This window comes from Mauremys mutica, chromosome 1 (genome assembly GCF_020497125.1).
Source record: "Mauremys mutica isolate MM-2020 ecotype Southern chromosome 1, ASM2049712v1, whole genome shotgun sequence".
Classification (NCBI taxonomy): domain Eukaryota; kingdom Metazoa; phylum Chordata; order Testudines; family Geoemydidae; genus Mauremys; species Mauremys mutica.
The window spans coordinates 205,621,076-205,641,345 of record NC_059072.1 but is presented as its reverse complement, the minus strand read 5'-3'; the positions used below and the strand labels follow the sequence as shown (position 1 = coordinate 205,641,345).

At 43.8% G+C, this 20,270-nt stretch overlaps 1 protein-coding gene across 3 annotated transcripts in view; it reads right to left on the bottom strand.

The window, feature by feature from the left end:
• Positions 1-4,364: 4,364 nt before the first annotated feature.
• LOC123362164 (interferon-induced GTP-binding protein Mx1-like) overlaps positions 4,365-20,270 on the bottom strand; it is a 38,733-nt gene continuing 22,827 nt past the window's right edge. For 2 of the 3 annotated variants that reach the window (XM_045002515.1, XM_045002514.1), the window contains exons 6-14: positions 19,149-19,287; positions 17,632-17,830; positions 16,881-16,959; positions 12,531-12,653; positions 11,045-11,189; positions 9,960-10,118; positions 9,053-9,129; positions 6,207-6,449; positions 4,365-5,682 (exon numbers count right to left, since the gene is read on the bottom strand). In XM_045002515.1, the coding sequence (XP_044858450.1) occupies positions 5,452-5,682; positions 6,207-6,449; positions 9,053-9,129; positions 9,960-10,118; positions 11,045-11,189; positions 12,531-12,653; positions 16,881-16,959; positions 17,632-17,830; positions 19,149-19,287 (1,395 nt within the window). In that variant the 3' untranslated portion in view covers positions 4,365-5,451. Of the gene's footprint in view, positions 5,683-6,206; positions 6,450-6,584; positions 6,688-9,052; positions 9,130-9,959; positions 10,119-11,044; positions 11,190-12,530; positions 12,654-16,880; positions 16,960-17,631; positions 17,831-19,148; positions 19,288-20,270 lie in introns of those variants that run through there. The other variant, XR_006576361.1, reaches the window with a different exon arrangement.

Genomic DNA, 20,270 nt, shown 5'->3' with positions numbered 1-20,270 from the left:
GCAGCAGCTCTCAGCCCTGGGCAGAGAGTAGCAGGAGTCTGTCACTGTCAGACACAGACACAGCCGGGGGGAGGGGGGTTGTGGGGACAGAAAGATGGAGCCAGTGGAGGGACAAGGTAGGAGCAGCGATGAGTACAGAGGGTGCTTCCTAGGGGGCTATAGCAACCCCTCCCCCAGAGCAGACCTGGGCTGCAGCTGGCTCCATCCATCATTTCCCCCTCTGCCCCCCTGAAAGACCCCCACCTGCCCCATGTCCCCAGCACCCCTGTCCAGAGAACCCCCCCCTTTGTGCATCTAGACAGCTCCCCTCCCCCCTGCTCCCAAGCTCCCCACAATCTCCCCCTTTGCCTTCCCCCTCCCCCTCCCAGCCCATTGGCCCGGAGGCTCCCCACTATTGGCCACTACGGCCAATGGGAGCCTCACCTGAGGCAAGGCGCCTGCTTGCAGATGCAAACCTGCCTGACTGTGCTTCCACAGCACCGGGAAGGAGAGTCACAGGTGAGCAAGCCCTGGTCATCATCATTTCTCTGGCTATTTAATTTCACTGAGGCAAGTAATTCAATCTACTCTTCCTTTCCAGGCAGGTTGTGGCTTTTCCTGTAAGAAAACTTACAATTTCTTTGCAAAGAAGTCCATTTATAGTTTTTTCACTTGAGAAGTACAGTATATTTTCTGGTTGTTCATAAGCTCATTTATTTTGTTAACTCAGTTTCATAGGCAATTTTAAAAGTCACTTGGATTGTACCTAGTTTTTTCCATTGGTCCAGAAACACATGGAAGATGTGCAGATTTTTATTTCTGTGGGCCAAACCACCCTGTGAAGAAATGTAAATGTCAGAGCTAGAAAAGCTCTTCAAGGGTAAGGGTCCCTTCTGGAAATTGTCCTCAAATCATTCATTCTTCTGGGCATTCCATTCTACTGGTCCCTCCTACAGGGATAGTGATCAATGTTTCCACCCACAGGGGAGAGGCAGAAGACTGGGCCAACCCTGCAGTAACTCTGCTTCTACCCTTATTCTCTGTCTGCTCCCTCTATTAGCCCCTTTGGTCTCCCTAGGATTGCCCCTACCATTGCTCCCTCTACATCTTCTTTCTCTGGAGCGTCTCATGAAGTAAAGTCTGTCATTACAGGTTCTTATTTCTGTAATGTATTTAATTTTGATGTATTTATTAAGTGTTAATTAATGCACTATGGGAGTCCCCCTTCAGCCCTCTGTATAAATTGATCTCTTTCTTTCCATAGGGTTTTTTGTAGCCCTAGGGCAGCCAACAATAACCCCTGTACCTTTGCAATGGGGTGAAGGAAGGGAACCAAGAGTTCCCTATTTATGTGATTTGCAAGAAGTGTTACTACTACTCAGAGTACCAAATGTGTTTAAATGATACAGGTGACTTGTAAAATCCCAAGGCAAGCTCACTTACATTTCTCATGTAATAATCTCATATACAGTATACACACATTTTTCATTAATTATATGAGTTGAATTTATTATTATTGTTATTATTATTGGCTAGGTTACTGTTTTTTTCCAGTGTGGAAAATTGTGCGCTATTTTATGGGTTGAATTAGTGAATGACATAATTACACCCCCCCTTCCCCAATGTCCATCACTAAGTCCAGTCATTTTGTCAAGTGTCTGTCACACAGCATGGTGGTGCCTACCCCTGCCCTGCGCTTCAGGGGGACGCAGGGTCCAGGGTGGCCTGGGGGGGGGGTTAGAGTGGGGGGGCCTAGCACTGGCTGCAGCGAGTGACCTGGCCCCAGCCCACTCCAGCATTGCTCAGGGTTGAGGGCTTGGAGGACGGGGGGGGGGGAGGGGGAAGAGGTGGGGCAAGGTGGTCTGGGGGCGGGTTGCTTGCTGCTTCCGGCGCCAGCCCCCCTGCTAACCCTCCAGCCACCTTGGACGCCACATCCCCCTGAAGCGCAGGGCCCCCCGCAGTGAGAGGCCCGGGTCGGTTGCCCCGTCTGTCCATGCTCTGCTTGGGCACCACCAAAAATTATACAAATCTGGCGCCCATGGTGCTTGCATCTCCTGACTTTAGCCTGCCTTTTATAGTGACAACTGATGGAAGCCTGCATAACCTGGGGGCAGTGCTCAGCCAGAGGGGGCCAAGTGCATGATCACATATGTAAGCCAAGGGCTGAAGAGGTTAGAAAGACAGTGGTTTTAAACTAAACTGCTGGCCTTTGAAGTGGGCTGAAATATTTAAGGATTATTTAGCATACTCTAAGGTCAGAATGATCTCAGACCACAATCCACTCTGATACCTCGCAATGGCTAACTTAGGTACAATTCAACAGTGGTGGGTGGCCCAACTTGCTGAATTCACTTCTGAATTACAGTATAAACCTGCAAAAACAATGAGGAGTCCTTGTGGCACCTTAGAGACTAACAAATTTATTTGGGCATAAGCTTTCATGGGCTAAAATCCACTTCATCAGATGCATGGAGTGAAAAATACAGTAAGCAGTATATATATATATATATATATATATATATATATATATGTAAAGATGGTATAAACCTGGAAGGCAGAACATCAGTGCAGACACCCTATCTAGACTGCCTCTACAGGAGGAATCAGAAGAGGGCAAAGATCTGGAAAAAGACTTGCTGGTCATTCCTGCAGATGTTGTGCAGATCTGTTTGTGGCTAGAGAATCCAAAGCCCAAGGATGAAGAGATGGTAAAGAATGCAATACAAAACCTGGTAAAAGGGGAGTGCCATAATCTTGGAGTACTCAAGGGAAGAGATCCAAACTCTGCAATGAGAAGGCGACGTCTGACCTGTCTTAGTGGCAGTCACAAGCCAAACGAGGCCAGACTGCACATTTGGGGCCAGATAGTAGGAACGACTTTAGAATACACCGCAGAGTGATGCTCCAGATGATCTACCATCCCCCGAGATGGCAAAGAAGTGTGGCAGTTAGTGTCTATATCGCTACACTGGCGAGTTTATGAAGCCAGGCATGATCATGGGGGGCATTTTGGAGACAGAAGCACTCGAGGTGCTGAGGAGAAACTATTACTGGACCACGATGGGTAGCAAAGTACAATCAGGGATCCATCAGTGCAAACGGCGTGCCCTAGCCAAGGATGTGTTTCCTCCCACCCGAGCCCCTTTAACCTGTACTAATGTGACTGTCCCAATGGAGGTCCTAGCAATGGACTACACACAGCTAGAGAGATCTTCAGAGGGAGTATGAGAACATAATGGTTCTCATGGACATGTTTACCCAATTCAATGTCACAGTTCCAACTAGAAACCATACAGTGTGGACAACGGCCGAAGTCCTCATGAAACACTGGTTTGCGGATCAGGGGAGGAATTTTGAGTCAGAGGTGATGTCTGAATTGTGCAAACTGTACAGCATAGGCAAAAGCTGAACACCACCCTATCATATGCAAGAAAATGCTCAGTGTGAAAGGTTTAACTGGACACTGCATGACATGCTAAGTTCACTCCCACCCAAAAAAGAAGCGAACCTGGCAAGAACATCTCCCTGAGCTGCTGTTGACCTAGAATAGCCATTTCCATTCGTCAACGGGTTATGCTCCTTTTTATCTCATGTTCAGGAGAGATTCCAGGTTGCCATTAGATATTCTAGACAGAGAGGGCCCTGAAGAAGACGACGTGACCAGTTTGGATGACTGGGTCAAAGGTCACCATGACAGGCTGAAGACAACCTGTAAATTTGCTCTCAGTACAACTAAAGACACAGCCCAAAGTAGGAAAAGGACTTATAATCACAAGTCCAGTGGGGCTCTCATCAAGCCAGGTAACTGTACTAGTTTGTAACCATAGACACGGAGCGCATAATAAAATAAAGGACAAGTGGGAGTCGAATTCGCCACATTGTAATTGCGCACAACAATCCCAAGCTGCCAGTTTACACTATCCGGCCTGAATGCCTAGTTTCTTCTCGTGCAAGAAGGCTTTTGAAAGATGAAGAGTTTTGCAACATGTTCTGACCATTGTCAGATCTGGAAATATTCTGATTTCTTGTGTGGGATCACTGTCAAGGACTCTCTACCCAAAACATCTTGACCTCAGTAGTTTTACCCTGGGAACCAATAGTTCCAATGTCCCTAGTAGGTGCAGATGTCTGTGTATCATGCATGGAAAGGCTATCTCAAGACATCTCACATTAACATGATGCCTTAGAGGAGCATGTTGCACTCAAGGATGCAATATTATAGAATGAGGCAATGTGCTGAAAAGAGTCAGACATTTCATCTTGCTTATGTAAAAGAGTTTTAATTAAAATCCCCAGCTGACTTCCAAAATATATTGTATGCTTCTAGAATAAATTGAAGAATGGATGGAGTTGTGAAATACCATGCAAGACAAAAACACATACTGCTACTTTCAACTATTTATTTACCAACTCAGAATAATTCTTCATTGAATGGGAGTCTCCACTGAGTCCCCAGAGCAAAAATACACACACAGTACCAACCTACACTCACATATGTCACTCAGCTCAAATTCCAGAGGACACTATGCAATATATAGGCATATGCTTTAAATAACATATCACATCATTATCAAAGCATTAAAGCAGCATATGCTTAAAAACCTTGGCAAAAGCACTAGCTGGAAGCATCACAAGGAGGCAAAAGCACTAACCACAAACCTAAACTCCCCTCCCTTATAGAAAGGTGGGAGAAGGGCCTCTCTCCCAGCATGGTAAGGAAACCCCTTCTCCTCATGACAGAGAGTTTTGTATGAAGGCCCACAACAGGAGTTCCATGTGCTCCCGGTTCTATGTATTTGGAGACGGCTGCTAATGGAGTAGGTCAGCTCTGCGGAATCCTCTCCCTCCCTTCAGAAACATACAGGGCTAAGCAAAACTACCTACTGCAGTCAATTAGGCTGCTGTCCCTCTCCATTACTGGAAAAATCCCTTTGAAGAGGGGTTCTAGACTAGAGGCAGCAGACATGTGAGGAGACAGGATATCAGGGGATCATGGGAGCTGGGCAGCAGTGCAGCTGGAAGGTGCCTCTGCATGAGTGTCTCAGATATTGTGGGGTGGGAACGTAATACGGGTCTGGCACAGACAGAGGAGTTCTGGCAGGAAACTGAGACTTTATTTCCTTGCCCCAGTTGTAAGAAATGGGTCAGGGATCCAGGGTGGCCAGTGTTACAAGGGAACTCTCCCCTGAAGACAGGAGAATCCACAAGGAACTCCACACACTGAAATCTGAAGGCTACCCCTCTACCCTATGCAGGCTATTCCCAGTTAGGAGGTGAATGGGTCACAAAACAGGATTTTCAAAAACAGGAGCCTAAAGTTAGGCACCAAAATCCATATTTAGACATGTAATAAATGGCCTGATTTTCTAAAGTCCTGAGTACCCAACACTTCCCACTGAATATTTAGGTCTCGGTTAACTAACTCACACATAAGAGAAATAAAGAGAAGTGTTGTTGCTTAGCACATCTGCTTTAACCTGGGAACTTTGCTAAGCGTTGTCGAGCTTGTGTCAGACGTTTAATTCTTTCTTTCAAATTTTTCCTTTCAGTGGCAGCATCTTTCTTCTCAAGAAGAAGAATGCTGAACCGATCTTTATCTTGCAAAAGTTGCAACATTGCATTCTGTAACTTTTCAGTGTAGTCCTGGAGGATGTAGGACTGAATAATCAAAGGAATTTGAGTGGAGAGACGATTGCCTGCACCCTAAGAGAAAAGAAGATTATCAATAGGATGATGTATCAATAGTCAAGGAGGTATGAGGGAAATACAGAAAATAGGATTCTACAATTTTACAAGTGATCATTCCACTTACAGGCTTTCTAACTATTAGGCTGGGAATATAAAAGTATAGTTAATTAACTCCCTTTCATGGTGAGGTTATGACTTCTCAATGTTACAACACTCCTAGCAATAGGGCACACTATTACACCTGGCAGCAAGTGGTTATTTTATAGCTTACTGCAAATCGTGAACAGTAATGGGAACAAGTGCCAAAAAGCAATGACTACAACTAGGGATATTTGAACATTTGTTGTCCATAAAGATCTTCTGTGTCCAGTACTGTTAATCCAGTATTTACTCGAAGCACTACTATTTTCTTTACAAAAAATGCTACGAGTAAAGGAATCATCCCTCTCCTTAAATTTCAGCTGTACATTTTCCCCCAGGTAATTATGTTCTACAAAGTAGGACCGATGGGGGGGGAAATACACAGACAAGAAACTCACCTTGAAATAGGCATTCAAGTGATAAGCCATTTCATCAATGGAATACTGTTTTTGAGATGCAATAGACTTAACATGAGTAACAGCAACACCAAAAGAGACGACTCCGGTAGTTTTTCTAATTTCCTGTAAATCCTCACTGTAAAGACTGTCCTGACAGTAAACGATGCGTTCCATTTTGAACTGATTGGCAATTACAGTTTCAGCTTCCTCCTCTTGTTTTTGTTTTAGGTCTTCAATTCTAGTCTGTGATTTAAAAATAGAAGAAGAATCAATAGAGCAGACCCAATTCCACCCAACAATTTATAAAGCGACTCATGACTCTTAAACATCCATCTAAATGTATCTACTTCCCCAAAAGAAGCAACATTCAGCACTGACCTCAGTCTGTAGAGGCAAAGGGTCCAATCATGACAAAGGTGTTATTAGACACTCACTAAATCATCAACCCTTGCTCAAAAACAGCTGTAGAGCACTTTCCACTCTAAGCACAGATCCAGAAACAGATTTAAAGTTTATTAGAGAACGATTGTCAAGGCAGACATGAGATATCAATCTGACTCAATACAGCTTTCCTCTGCATAGACATCAAAGCCACCCAGAACAAGTCTCAGTGATTTCATTCGCAGGCTGCACAAAGCTGTAGTCAGCTTGGCTGGAATGCAGAGGGGCAATAGACTAATCTGAACCCCCCACCAGCGGTGGCTCCAGGCACCAGCGCTCCAAGTGTGTGCCTGGGGTGGCAAGCCACGGAGGGCGCCCTGCCGGTCCCTGCGAGGGCGGCTGTCAGGCTGCTTTCGGCGGCTTGCCTGTGGGAGGTCCCCAGGCCCACGGATTTGGCAGCAGGTACGCTGAAGCTGCGGGACCAGCGGACCTCCCACAGGCAAGCTGCCGAATCCACGGGACCGGGGACCTCCCACAGGCAAGCCGCAGGGAGATTCCCACTTTTGAAGTCAGCTTAATTCTTCGCATCTATACCACCACCCTGAGCCTTTCAGACCATACTGAGAACGCAGATGGAGTGTACTAGCAAAGCAGCAGCTGCACCCTCCACCCAAGTCTTTGTGACACCTTCAGAGTCAGGAATCTCCTCCATGATTAAATTATGCATCAGTTTATTGACCAAATTAACCTATCTACTAACAAACAATCTTGCATTAAAGGAAACTAAATGAAAATCAAGGTCTCCGCTAATTGTGCTCTGTATACCTGAGGCAAGACCTCACAGGACAGACTAACTGCCAGCCTACATGTGAAGTCCTTAGTCCGTTCACGTATCCGGGCGGAGTTCCTCTGAGCGGCGTCCACTGGCTCCCTTGACGCCTTCGACGAGCAGTGGGCGCTGTCCGGGGTTCTCTGCTCGGTGTCCCTGTCAGGCTCCCTTCTTATGACCCTTTGACCGCACTTCTGTCCCTGTTCTTTTATTAGTTGTCCCCCGAAATTAGTGGGTTTCTGAGGTCCTGTAGATCCTCCCCTTAGGCTAGGGGGGGATCCTTTAGCATTGGGCAGGCTTCCGCCCGCCCAGTTTTCCGGAAACCCAATAGATACATGTGAAGATTGCTGTCAAAGGGAGAACTGGTGGGACAATCAGGGAAGTAAAGTCCTACAAACTATGCACCCAGTGGGACTTCATGAGTTTAACTATGATTCTGGTCTCAGCATAATTCTGGAGTAACTCTATGGAGGCCTGTGAAGTTACACTGGTGTAAAACCAGTTAAGTGAGATCAGAATCAGGCCCCACGCCATCAAGCTCATAGCACTATTGTTCAGCACCCTCACTTTTATAGCTCTATTGCTTCACTATGTAACTTTACACCATTCACTGAATACAGTGGTAGACATTTTACCAATCAGTGGGAAGTTATACAGCTAGACAATAGATTGACCAAAGAGTAAAGATAGTTCTAAGCACATGCCATTAATGATGATTTAGGTATAAGATACCATAAATCAGTGGCTCTCAATCTTTCCAGACTACTGTGCCCCTTTCAAGAGTCTGATTTGTCTTGTGTACCCCCAAGTTTCACCTCATTTAAAAACTATTTGCTTACAAAACCAGTCTCTCTCTCTCTCTCTCTCTCATATATATATATATATATATATATATATATATATATATATATATATATATATATATATATATATATATATATATATATATATATACATACATACATACACACACACACATATACACACATATACACACACACACACACACACATATATATACACACACATAAAGTGTCAGAGTACACTAATACTGAAAAATTGCTCTCTCATTTTTACCATATAATTATAAAATCAACCGGAATATAAATATTGTGCTTATATTTAAGAACATAAGAATGGCCATACTGGGTCAGACCAAAGGTCCATCTAACCCAGTATCCGGTCTTCCAACAGTGGCCAGTGCCAAGTTCCCCAGAGGGAATGAACAGAACAGGCAATCATCAAGTGATTCATCCCCTGTCGTCCATTCCCAGCTTCTGGCAAACAGAAGGTAGGGAAACCATCCCTGCCCATCCTGGCTAATAGCCATTGATGGACCTATCCTCCATGAACTTACCTAGTTCTTTTTTGAACCCTGTTCTAGTCTTGGCCTTCACAACATCCTCTGGCAAAGAGTTCCACAGGTTGACAGTGCATTGTGTGAAGAGTATTTCAGTGTATATAGAGCAGTATAAACAAGTTATTGTCTGAATGACATTTTAGTTTTTCTGACTTTGCTAGTGCTTTTTTTGTAACCTGTTGTAAAACTAGGCAAATATCTAGATGAGCTGATGTACCCTCAGGAAGACCTCTGCATACCCCTGGATGAGAACCACTGACATAAATAGCCCCTTACCTTAGCTTCTCTGAAAAGACAGAAAAAGTTCTCAAAGTGTTGCATGGCAATTTCAGTAAAAGTTTCTCGTACAAGCTCTAAAAAGAGAGGGAGGAATAACTATAATTTAATGTTCCCAGCATAAATATAAGAACTGTATGAGTCATTAACAAATTGGGTTCAGCTGTAGCTTAAATAATGTTTTAATTTGAAAGCTTCTTGGTTTGTGTATTTCTGTTCTGTGTGGGTGGTGGTTTTGTGATGTGCATTAATTTTGTGTTTTCACTTGCAAATAAGTTGAATAAAAATATTTAAACTTAAAGTTTATAATTAAGTAATTTCAGTTCATTCTCCTTTGAGGCTCTAGTCTAGCAAAACTCTGTAAACACATTCTTATCTTTAAAGACTTGAATAATTCAATCCATTTGGGGATTTGGAGCCTGGGTATGGAAGACTTGTAGCACTGCCACTAAAATCATATTGAGTCCAGGGGTCCTGTGGAGATTGTAATGGCACTTGCACGAAACAGAGTAAAATGAATTTGACACTTCCACCAAAATTATCTCTATCATACTTCCAAAGTTTGTAGTAATATATTGCTACCTTAAATTTGATATAATTTTAGTGATAACTCTCTAATCTATACTATTCTCCTACTTACATTTAAAAATATTATTTGGTATTTATGGTCTCAGTGAAAATATTTGCATTTATATATTTGATCTGAAGCAGTACGTGAAGGACTGAATATTTCAATATTTTACCAGTTAGCTACACTCCACAAGTTGTAATTACCATCATTCTGATTCCAGCCCCAAAACTCATCTGCTCCGTAAAAACTTGCTATATGAATTAAAGCTAAGCGGTTATAAAAGCAGCTAAGTGAATATGGTCAAAGTTTATGGCAAACTCAGTGAATGAAACTCACCAGTCACTGTCTTCAGTATCATGATAGCTGGTGATTTCAGCAGCACAATTTGTTGTTTCACAATGGCCTCAAATGTCTTGTAATTGACAAACCCTGGGAGCTCTCTTCCACGATAGTGATTTTCAAAGCCCCACACTTCTTCTTGCATAATTTCTTTTACTACAGCAGTTGAAACAGCACTGTTATTTCTAATAATTCCAGATGTGTTTGTTTTTATACTAAAAATCTATGTGAAAAGGCCTGGATTTAATAAGGGGTCAAAACTATTTCTTAGTTCTCATGTGTATTTGGATGCAGAACAGCTACAGCACAACTCAGGTTAGCTTAAGGAATAAGATTGTAGATATAAAGTTTTGAAGCATGTAGTGCTGTAGATATTTGAGGGGGCAGACTTAAAGTCACTGCAGGAAGGATCTCTGAGTTGTCTGAGTTGTGTGTAACAGGCTGAGTTATCAAAGGGGCCTAAGGCACTTGGGTATCTATCTCCATTTGACCATTTTGAAAACACAGTTTATCTCAAATTTAACATTACAATAATGTTGTTGTTTAGCATGCAGAGAGCTTGACAATCAGTTTTAGCGTAATTGACAGGCTGTGTTACCTTTAGCAAGCTGCAGGGCCGTCCTTACCCATACACAAAGTATGCGGCTGCGTAGGCACCAGGAAATGTGGGGCACCACATTTCCTGGTGCCCTGCGCAGCTGTGTACTGCTCTGCCCCTGCCCTGCCTATTCCCACCCCTTCCCCAAAGCCCCTGCCCTGCTCCACCGCTTCCCCACCCTTGCTCCACCTCTTCCTGCCCCTGCTCTGCCCCAACCCCACCCCCACCCACTCCCCTGAGGAATGCGGGCAGGACTGGGCCTGCACTCACTGGCAGCAGGAAATGCAGTGGCCTGGCCCCAGCCTAGCTGCTGGTGAGTACTTGGGGGTGGTTCCCTCTGTCCCTGAGGCCAGCCCTGCCCCACCCATGGAGGCCTGCTCTCCCACCCTGTGGGGAGGCTGTGTAAGGCCCCAGAATAGGTAGGGACAGCCCTGATGTCAGCACAGAACAACTTTCAGGCCAAATGCCAACGTTTGGTGCTTACCTTTCAGTGTACTGTTATTAACATGGGCTTCCCATTCATTAAAGTACTTGCGAACTTTTGTGAATAGTCTTTGTTTTGTTTTATCAGTTACAATTTCTTCTCCTTGCACTGAATTCATGATGTCCTGGTTAAAGAGTTTGAGTTTCTGTAAAGAGAAACAGGAAATTGCCAGTTAAACAAAACTCAGGGGACTAAATTCAGACCCTGAGCTGTTTGCAATGATATATAACCCAAACTTTGCAGCAGGGAGGGGAAATGCTGGAGCAAATGTTACACACTGCTCCCTGCAAAACTATGGAATTCACACTCTGCAGGTTGTAGCTCCAGCTGTGGAAGTGACATTCTGATATGCTGTCAGAGCTCATAGGCTGTGTATTTCAGCACAGTAGTGCTCAGACTGTGTGGCCTGTGACCTGCTGCTGGTCTGAAGACATTGAGGTTCAGTGTTTAGGGTAAAGACTCAGGAGGCGGCCTAGGGTTCTATTCCCAGCTCTGCCACTGACTTGCTGTGTGGTCTTGGGCAGGTCACTTCATTTCTCAGGGTCTGTTTCCCTCTCATCCTTTGCTTGCCTTGTCTATTTAGGTTGCAAGCTTTTTTGGGAAGCAAATATCTTTTAGTCTGTGTATGTACAGCGCTTAGCCTAATGAGGTCTTGATCTCAATTTGGACTGTTCTAGATGCTCCGGTAATACAAATGAACAACAACAATCCTCCTGGTTTCCAGCAGCTAAATTTCATCAAAAGAAACTAAAAATATATTGAATACTTCCCTAATATTGTTTTTCCATGTAATCAATTGCTGTAGCAGAATGCTGTGTTATTCTGAATGTGAGTGGAGGTGATGCACAAGGCAGTCTCTGTATTAAAATATGGCCACTCCAGATTTAAAGTTTGAGAGGCTATTTTAGCGCATATCCCCGATCCCTACTCACTGCATACTGCTGGGATTGAGTACTGGCTGTGAAGGGGTAGTATGGGGATTACCTGGGCTGGTTAGAATACAGGTGGAAAACAATGTTGCTTTTAAAAATCACTGGAATTTTGTGCAAAATATTATGGCCTTGTAAATATGGAATATGACTACTTATTCTTGATTTCTATTACACTTTTGCCTAATACAGCATCTTCTATTACCAGCGACTTTCAGTGCATTGATATAGTTAATGCAACCAAATGTAATTCACCCATTGTATTATCAAAGCTGACATTGATAAAACAGGAACAACCTTATTTTTAATCTGGTTTATTTTATTGGTGAGTATATAGTCTGGATTTATGAAGATCAGGAATTGAGAGTAATACTCATGGCCTAGTTCTCCTATGTTAAGAAAAGTGCATATGGATGTGTCTGTAGTTAGTGATTTCATGAAGCAACACACTGAGTACGCAGCCTAGAAAGAGAGACCAACTTGCAATATCCACACAATTCCAATGCTAACCAATGGTTTTTATTCAAATGAGTTACCAGATCCATATTTATACTCACATCTACTAGGAAGAGCATCTGCTCTTGTACTGATTCTGGCACACCTTGGCCATATTTTTGTAGCTTGTTGTTTGCCACCCGGAGTTTGTCCTTTATCTGATTTTCTAAAGTTGGAAGTGATTTCTGTGGGGGAAAAATAATAGAATCATAGAAATGGAGGGCTGGAAGGGACTTTGCGAAGCCATTAAGTCCAGCCCTCTGTGCTGAGGCAGGACCAAGTAAACCTAGACCAACCCAGACCAGTGTTTGTTTAACCTGTTGTTAAAAACCTCCAGTGATAGTAATTCCACAACTTCCATTGGAAACCTGTTTCAGAACTTGACTATTATTATAATTAGGAAGTTTTTCCTAATATCTAACCTAAATCTCCATGGCTGCAGACTGAGCCCATTGCTTCCCGTCCTACCTAGATTGGACATGGAGAACAATTGATAACAGTCCTTAACAAATTTGATCAGGGCCGCCCAGAGAATTCAGGGGGCCTGGGGCAAAGCAATTTCGGGGGCCCCTTCCATAAAAAAAAATGCAATACTATAGAATAGTATATTCTCGTGGGGACCCCTGCGGGGCCTGGGACAAATTGCCCCACTTGCTCCCCCCCATGGGTGGCCCTGGGAAAAATAAACCTTCTGCATCTCGGCACAAACCCAGTTTTGAGAAAACTTCTTTACAAGGTATCACTGGTTCTCAGCATCAGCTAGTGCTAAAAGGCACTGAAGCTCATTAAAAGGGTTGGACAAATATTTTCCATCAAATCTTTTTCTGGATCGAAATCTAGGGGTTTTTAAAAAGCAGAAAAAAATCACGGACAATGTCTGCTTTCCTTCAAAATTTGTTGTTTTTTTTTTTTTTAAATGAAAAGCTGAAATTAGTCTGCCATAACCTGAATATGGTTTGGGGTTTCAGAAGTGTGTGGCCAAATATTTGCTGCTTGCTGTGTTTGATTGTTTAAAGAAACAATAAAAAAATTCTACTTAAAAAAAATCCAAAACTTTTGAACCACCTCAGCTTGTGACCAAATGCCTGAGCCCATCAGTCAGAGATTTTTCCAGATTTCTGATACTCTGCTGGCTTCCTTGACTCATATCTGTCTCCATAACTTTGGGTTCATTTAGGTTGGAACATAAGAACAGCCATACTGGGTCAAACCAAAGGTCCATCCAGCCCAGTATCCTGTCTACCGACAATGGCCAATGCCAAGTGCCCCAGAGGGAGTGAACCTAACAGGTAATGATCAAGTGATCTCGCTCCTGCCATCCATCTCCACCCTCTGACAAACAGAGACTAGGGACACCATTCCTTACCCATCCTGGCTAATAGCCATTAATGGACTTAATCTCCATGTATTTATCTGTTTCCTAGAGGCTGGCTCCATGGGATCCCTCACAAACTGGAGACGGTCACTGTGGGTTTGTCTGGAGCCTCAGGGAATGTAGGGGAGGGGCGGGGGTCTCCCTTGGTAGGGTTGGGAAGGATATTGCTCTTCTCATGTGATCCCTCCCCCAGTGGCTAATTTTAAATGAAGCTACCCTCCCCTGACATGAATCTCCCTATGGCACTGAAATTAAATGTAGACTATAATTTGGCATTTGAGAAGTGAAAGGGATGGTAGCCCTAATGGAAAAGCTAACAGCTTGGCTCTTCTGCAAGCCTCAAACTGCTGAATGAGCTTTAGGGTAGGGAAGGCTGTGCCTCCCAAACAGCCTAGCCCTGCCCCCTATCCGACCCCCACCCACTTCCTGCCCCCGACTGCCCCCCTCAGAATCCCCGCCCCATCCTGCTCCTTGTCCCCTCACCGTCCCCCAGAGACCCCACCCTCAACCACCACCCCGGGACCCCACCCCTGTTCCCTGTCCTCTGACTGCCCCGACCCCATCCACCTCCCGCCCCCTCACTGAGTCCTGACAGACCCCCGGAACGCCCACAATCCAACCCCCCCATTCCCTGTCCCCTGACCGCCCTCCGCCCCCTCTCTATCCCCTGACTATCCCTGGGACTTCCTGCCCCTTAGCCAACCCCCGCCTCCCTGGCCCCTTACCCCCAGCTCGCCTCACCCGGAGCCTCAGCACATCCAGCAGCGACCCTCGACAGCTGCAGCATGGCTCCAGCGGGGCTCCTGAGCTCCTCCCCGCTCAGAGATGCGTGGTAAGGGGGTGGGGCTGCGAGCTCCAGGCTGAGCAGAGGGAGCTCAGGCCCCACTGGAGCTCCCAGCCCCGCCCCCTTACCACGCGGCTCTGAGCAGAGCAGAGCTCAGGAGCCCCGCCGGAGTCACCATGCAGCGCTGTTCAGGGACGCTCCTGGATGGGCTGAGGCTCCGGGAGAGGGGCGGAGGCGGGGTCTGGCTGAGGCACCCTCCCCGGTCCCACCCTTCTTGTGGGGGCCCCTGCGGAGCCCGGGGCAAATTGCCCCACTTCCCCCCCCACTCTGGGCAGCCCTGGATTTGATGACTTACCAGGTCCCTCCTCACTGTTATTTTCTCAAGACTAAACATAGCCAGTTTTTTTTTAAACCTTTCCTGATAGGTCAGGTTTTCTAAACCTTTTATCATTTTTGTTGCTCTGTTCTGGACTGTCTCCAGTTTGCCCAAATCTTTCCTAAAGTTTGGTGCTCTGAACTGGACACAGTACTCCAGCTGAAGCCTCACCAGTGCCAAGTAGAGAAGGACAATTACCTCCCATGTCTTAAATATGACACTCTTGTTAATACATGAAGGATTTAAGACTTTTTTTTGCAACTGCATCACGTTGTTGACTCATATTCAGTTTGTGATTCACTATAACCCCAGATCCTTTACAGAAGTACTACAACCTAGCCGGTGATTCCCATTTTGCACATATGCATTTGTTTTTTCCTTCCTAAACAAAATACTTTTCACTTGTCTTTATTGAATTTCATTTTGTTGATTTCAGACCAATTCTCTAATTTGTCAAGGTCATTTTGAATTCTAATGCTGTCCTCCAAAGTACTCGCAACCCCTTCCAGCTTGTTGTCATCCACAGATTTTATAAGCACACTTTCCACTCCATTGCCCAAGTCATTAACAAAAATATTGAATAGTACTGGACTCAAGACTGACCCCTATGGGGCCCCACTAGATATGCCTTTCCAGTTTGACAGCAAACCATTGATAACTACTCTGACTATGGTCTTTCAACCAATTGTGCACCCACCTTATAGTAATTTCATTAAGACCACATTTCCCTAGTTTGTTTATGAGAATGTCATGTGGGACTGTGTCAAAAGACTTACTAAAATCAAGATATACAACAGCTACTGCTTCTCCCCTATCCACTATGCCAGTAACATTGTCAAAGAAGGAAATTAGGTAGGTGTGGCATGATTTTTTCTTGACAAATCCATGCTGACTATTCCTGATAACCCTATTATCCTCCAGGTGCTTACACATTGAAAAGAAATAAAACAACTGGTAAGATGGTCCCAAGTAAAAGGTTTGATTTTGTTGGGGGGTGGGGGGGGGACGACTTACATTTTTTAAAAGTTTTAAATGTATAATACTGCATGGAACAATTATAATTTTCTACTAGCGATTTTCTGAAGTGAATTCTGGGTCATCACTATCCTACAACTGAAAGTGTGAATTGTCACTTGGCATTAACAAGGTGAGGCAAAAATGTTTTTATCTGCAACCCGTTCTAAGAGAATAGTGTGCAAAACTTCTGATTAGCCAAGACTATTTTATCCATATATAAGGTATTGGCATAAAGCTGGTATGGATCTCCTACTCCCTGGTTTAAATCAGGGGATACATATAAAAAAAATGTACCTAATGCTTCTTAAAGATCTGTAAATTGCTTTATGGTAAACCAGGGGTCAGCAACCTTTGGCACGCGGCTCGCCAGGGTAAGCACCCTGGCAGGCCGGGCCGGTTTGTTTACCTACCACGTCTGCAGGTTCGGCCGCGGTTCGCTGCTCCAGGCCAATGGGGGCTGCATAAAGCCGTGGCCAGCACATCCCTCGGCCTGTGCCACTTCCCGCCGCTCCCATTGGCCAGGAGCGGCGAACCGCGGCCAGTGGGAGCCGTGATCGGCTGAATCTGCAGATGTGGCAGGTAAACAAACCGGCCTGGCCTGCCAGGGTGCTTACCCTGGCGAGCCATGTGCCAAAGGTTGCCGACCCCTGTGCTAAACCATTAGCCAAAGATATGAATTTAGGAGAAAAGGTCTCCTTTATATTTATTTTCTACAAGCTAGTTAAGGTTTCAGAAAGGTCTGACCTGCTACTACACTGCTTAAATAAATACCTTGGCAAAGGAGCCAAACAACATTTGCTCTTTTGTGTGTTCACCAAATAGTTTTTTAAAGAGCCAGTAGTCCAAGTTTGCTAACTTACATTAATGTGCTCTATCAGTTCCTGCGTAAGTTTCTCTGCCAAAAGTGGGATAGTAGCTTTTCTTTCTTCCAAAAGAATACTGAAAGAGATTAAAGAATACAATAAATAATATCTTCCCAAAGAATTCCCTTTCATCCCAAAGGCTACCCCTAAACTACTCCAACTACAAGTGTATCAAAAGTCTCCATGCCATTGTCAGTGAACTACTTCTATTCCTGAATGAGTGAATTTACTCTGTTCTATATGCATAACACCACACGGCTAGACTGTGACTTCAGGCACAATGCTAAACTAGAGGTTGTGTGTAAGCTTCACCTCCCCAGGAGGCACTATAACACAGAGACACACCGCTGAGTCACAATTCCTCCCCTGCTTCCGCCTTCTCCTCAGCGGGTGGTAATTTACTGATGGCCATAACCACAAGCGAACTCCTGACTATCCTGGCCAGTAAGATGATAAAGCCAAGGCACCACTCACCTGCTCCAGTTGGGATGTAAGCAAGAAAGTACCTCTACTTACTTCTGTGTGCTTGCACCCAAAGCCTGAAGAGCCCATGTAGAGGCATATACTTACTCCATCTACTTCCCTTTGTGCGTGCATAGTCCAACTCATAATGTGTCCCGATGACTGGTTTTAACCATTGCATAGATGTATAAGGGCATGCATTTACTCAATTGTCTTTGATTTTTTTTAAAACTCTTAATAGGGAAAAACCTGTCCAATATTCAGTGTGTATTGATTTTAAAGCTACCTAAAATATTCATGCTCCTCAAAGAATTCTCTCTCTTTCTGAATTGCAGAGGCCAGTGTCAAATTGTCATGGATGTCTTGCTGCCCACGACATTTAACAATCATGTAGCCTTTCCTCAGGGGGATGCTGAGATTTCGGACGATGTCGACTACATTGCTCTCAGTTCCCCTGTCGACCAAATCAGGTTTTGTGAGAATCCCTGTGAAGTGACAAAAGAATTATTGTATTTAGAGATTATATATAGATGGAAGCACCACTTGTGCTTCCACAGTTAGGACTTAGTTGACTTTTGCACTTAAAGCAGGGATCCAATCTCCCCCCTCCCCCTCCCCCCCAAAAATCACAGCATTTACTCTCTTTTTTTAAAGAATTTACAAGTAAATTGGTAAGTTGCTGAATTAAAATTATTTTAAAACAGGTCCTTAAGAAATTTAACACTTAGTGTCATATTATCTGATATCCTAAATAATCTCAGTAAAGGAACAAAAGAGAGTTTTCACCATGAAAGAAAAAAGACAAATTCTAATGTGTCTTTGAAAATCAGTTTAATTTAACTTGGGGACACTAAAGTGCCTCAGTCATAACCATACAGCTTTTCCATGGCGTCACTACAGGTCAGACTTAAGGTTGTTTGGGTGCCTTACCTGTGGATTTCCACATCCTAACATTTTTATTTCTTCTAAGTTTAACCTTATCTCTGAATTTCCTTGGTTTATAATGCTTGGCTATTTTTTGGATAATTACATCAGTGTAATCTTTACTTACTGTAAATTACTGATCTATTCGCCCAACCTGAACTCCATCTTAACATAGTTTTATGTGTGTGTATATATCATTATCCACACACAGGGCCAGATCCTCAACTGGTATAAATTGGAGTAGCTCCACTGAAACGGAGGATCTGACCCACTGTCAAATATACTTCTTTTTGAATACTTGATGTTACTACCTTATTAATGCACTATGAATGTAGCACACTTGCACCTATGTCCTCTTTCCATAGATTTCTATATACTACACTATATATTTTAAAAGAACTTGTGAGGGCTAAGTGCCATGGAGTGCCCAGGAAAGGACTTTCACCCAAGAATATATTCTCTCTGGAGAGTCATTAAAAGAAACTCCCAAATGATTCTAGGCTTACAAAGTATCAGAACAGACATTTGCAGGAACATCTTACAAAACAGGATAACGCTCATAAATTCGGGGGCAAAGGTTGTCGCTCCTTTAGCCATTTTCCCCTAAAGCATTTGTGATTTTTGTATCTGAAATTCAGATTCTGAAACGAAGCATTGATAGGAAAATCCTGCATGGATTTCAAATCATAGCAAGCCCATCATCAAAACACAAATCTTGTGTTCCTTTGCTGCTTTCCTATGACTCTTTTAGCAACCTGGGTAACTGGCAGAAAATGCTCAACCTCTCCAGTGTTTATTACTGAACATTCTTTGCAAGTACAATGACTTTTTGCACAACCCAATCCCATTTTCTTTTTAAATATATGTATCTTTACTTACCTAGAGTTCTTTCCCCCTTAGGGTCCACCTCTTTAGCCATTCTTAGGGCCTCTGTAGTTGCAATATCCACATTACTTGGTACCACTACCAGATTTATAGTTTGTTGCTTACAAATATACTTTTTAATTAGATTTATGATCTGTAATGAAATACGAAATGTAATAAAAGTATTACTTCACATAGGCTGTGGTGGGTAAGTCCTATTACAAGTGGTAGGTTTGGTTCTTCCAGAGTTCATAGCTTTCGAAGGAATTTAGCATTATGATGGTCTTTACTGTAATAGGTTTACAAGTCCAAGCAGGTATACTTAGAACTAAATTAGAAATGATTAAGCAACAGCAAATTTTAGCTTTTTGTGATGCTATTGAAAACTTGAAGATAAGTCTCACAATTTAACATTTAGGCCCAGATCCTGAGAGGCAGCTCAGGAGATGGATGAGTGCAAATGAGTTTAAAACACTTGTGTCTCCCCTCAATCTTGGGGCTGGTAGTCAGTAGACTGATACTGAGCATAAATTAGGGTAGCCTCAGAGTTGCTCTATTTTATACCAGATGCCCATGGCCTCAAAGGACCATGACTCTCAGGGGTTGCTGGGGCATAAGGAAGCCCTGAGCATGCCATTTTCAGATGTTCACCTTCTCTTCCCATGCATTTAAAATACTGTTTTGAAAGAGACAATGAGAAGTCATTTGCCTCAGTGTAAATGTCAGAGGGTCATTACTAAAATAAAAACACTAGATCAAAAATTTCAGTGAAGCCACAGAAAGTAATTTCTGCGGGTTGACTATCATCCTCATCGGTGTTTGAATGAGAAAAGCTTTCTAGACCATTCTTCTTTCTTCCCCCAAAAATGCAGAGTCAGCTTTTGGGACACCACTGAGGCTGTAAAAATCAGATGCCCTCAGTTCTGGTTGAGTCCAAGGGAGATTTTGAATGGACAGAAAAATCTAACCACCACCTTCTCCTTCAATTAGAATAGAGTAGGGAAAAGGAAGGATGGAAAATAAAAAGGAAAGATGGAGGAGAATTAATGGGGATGGACAGGAAAGATAGCAGGATGGGTGCCTGGAAAAATGACCTTCCTGGGGGCCAAAAATCCCTGTAACCAGCTCTGCTGAAAC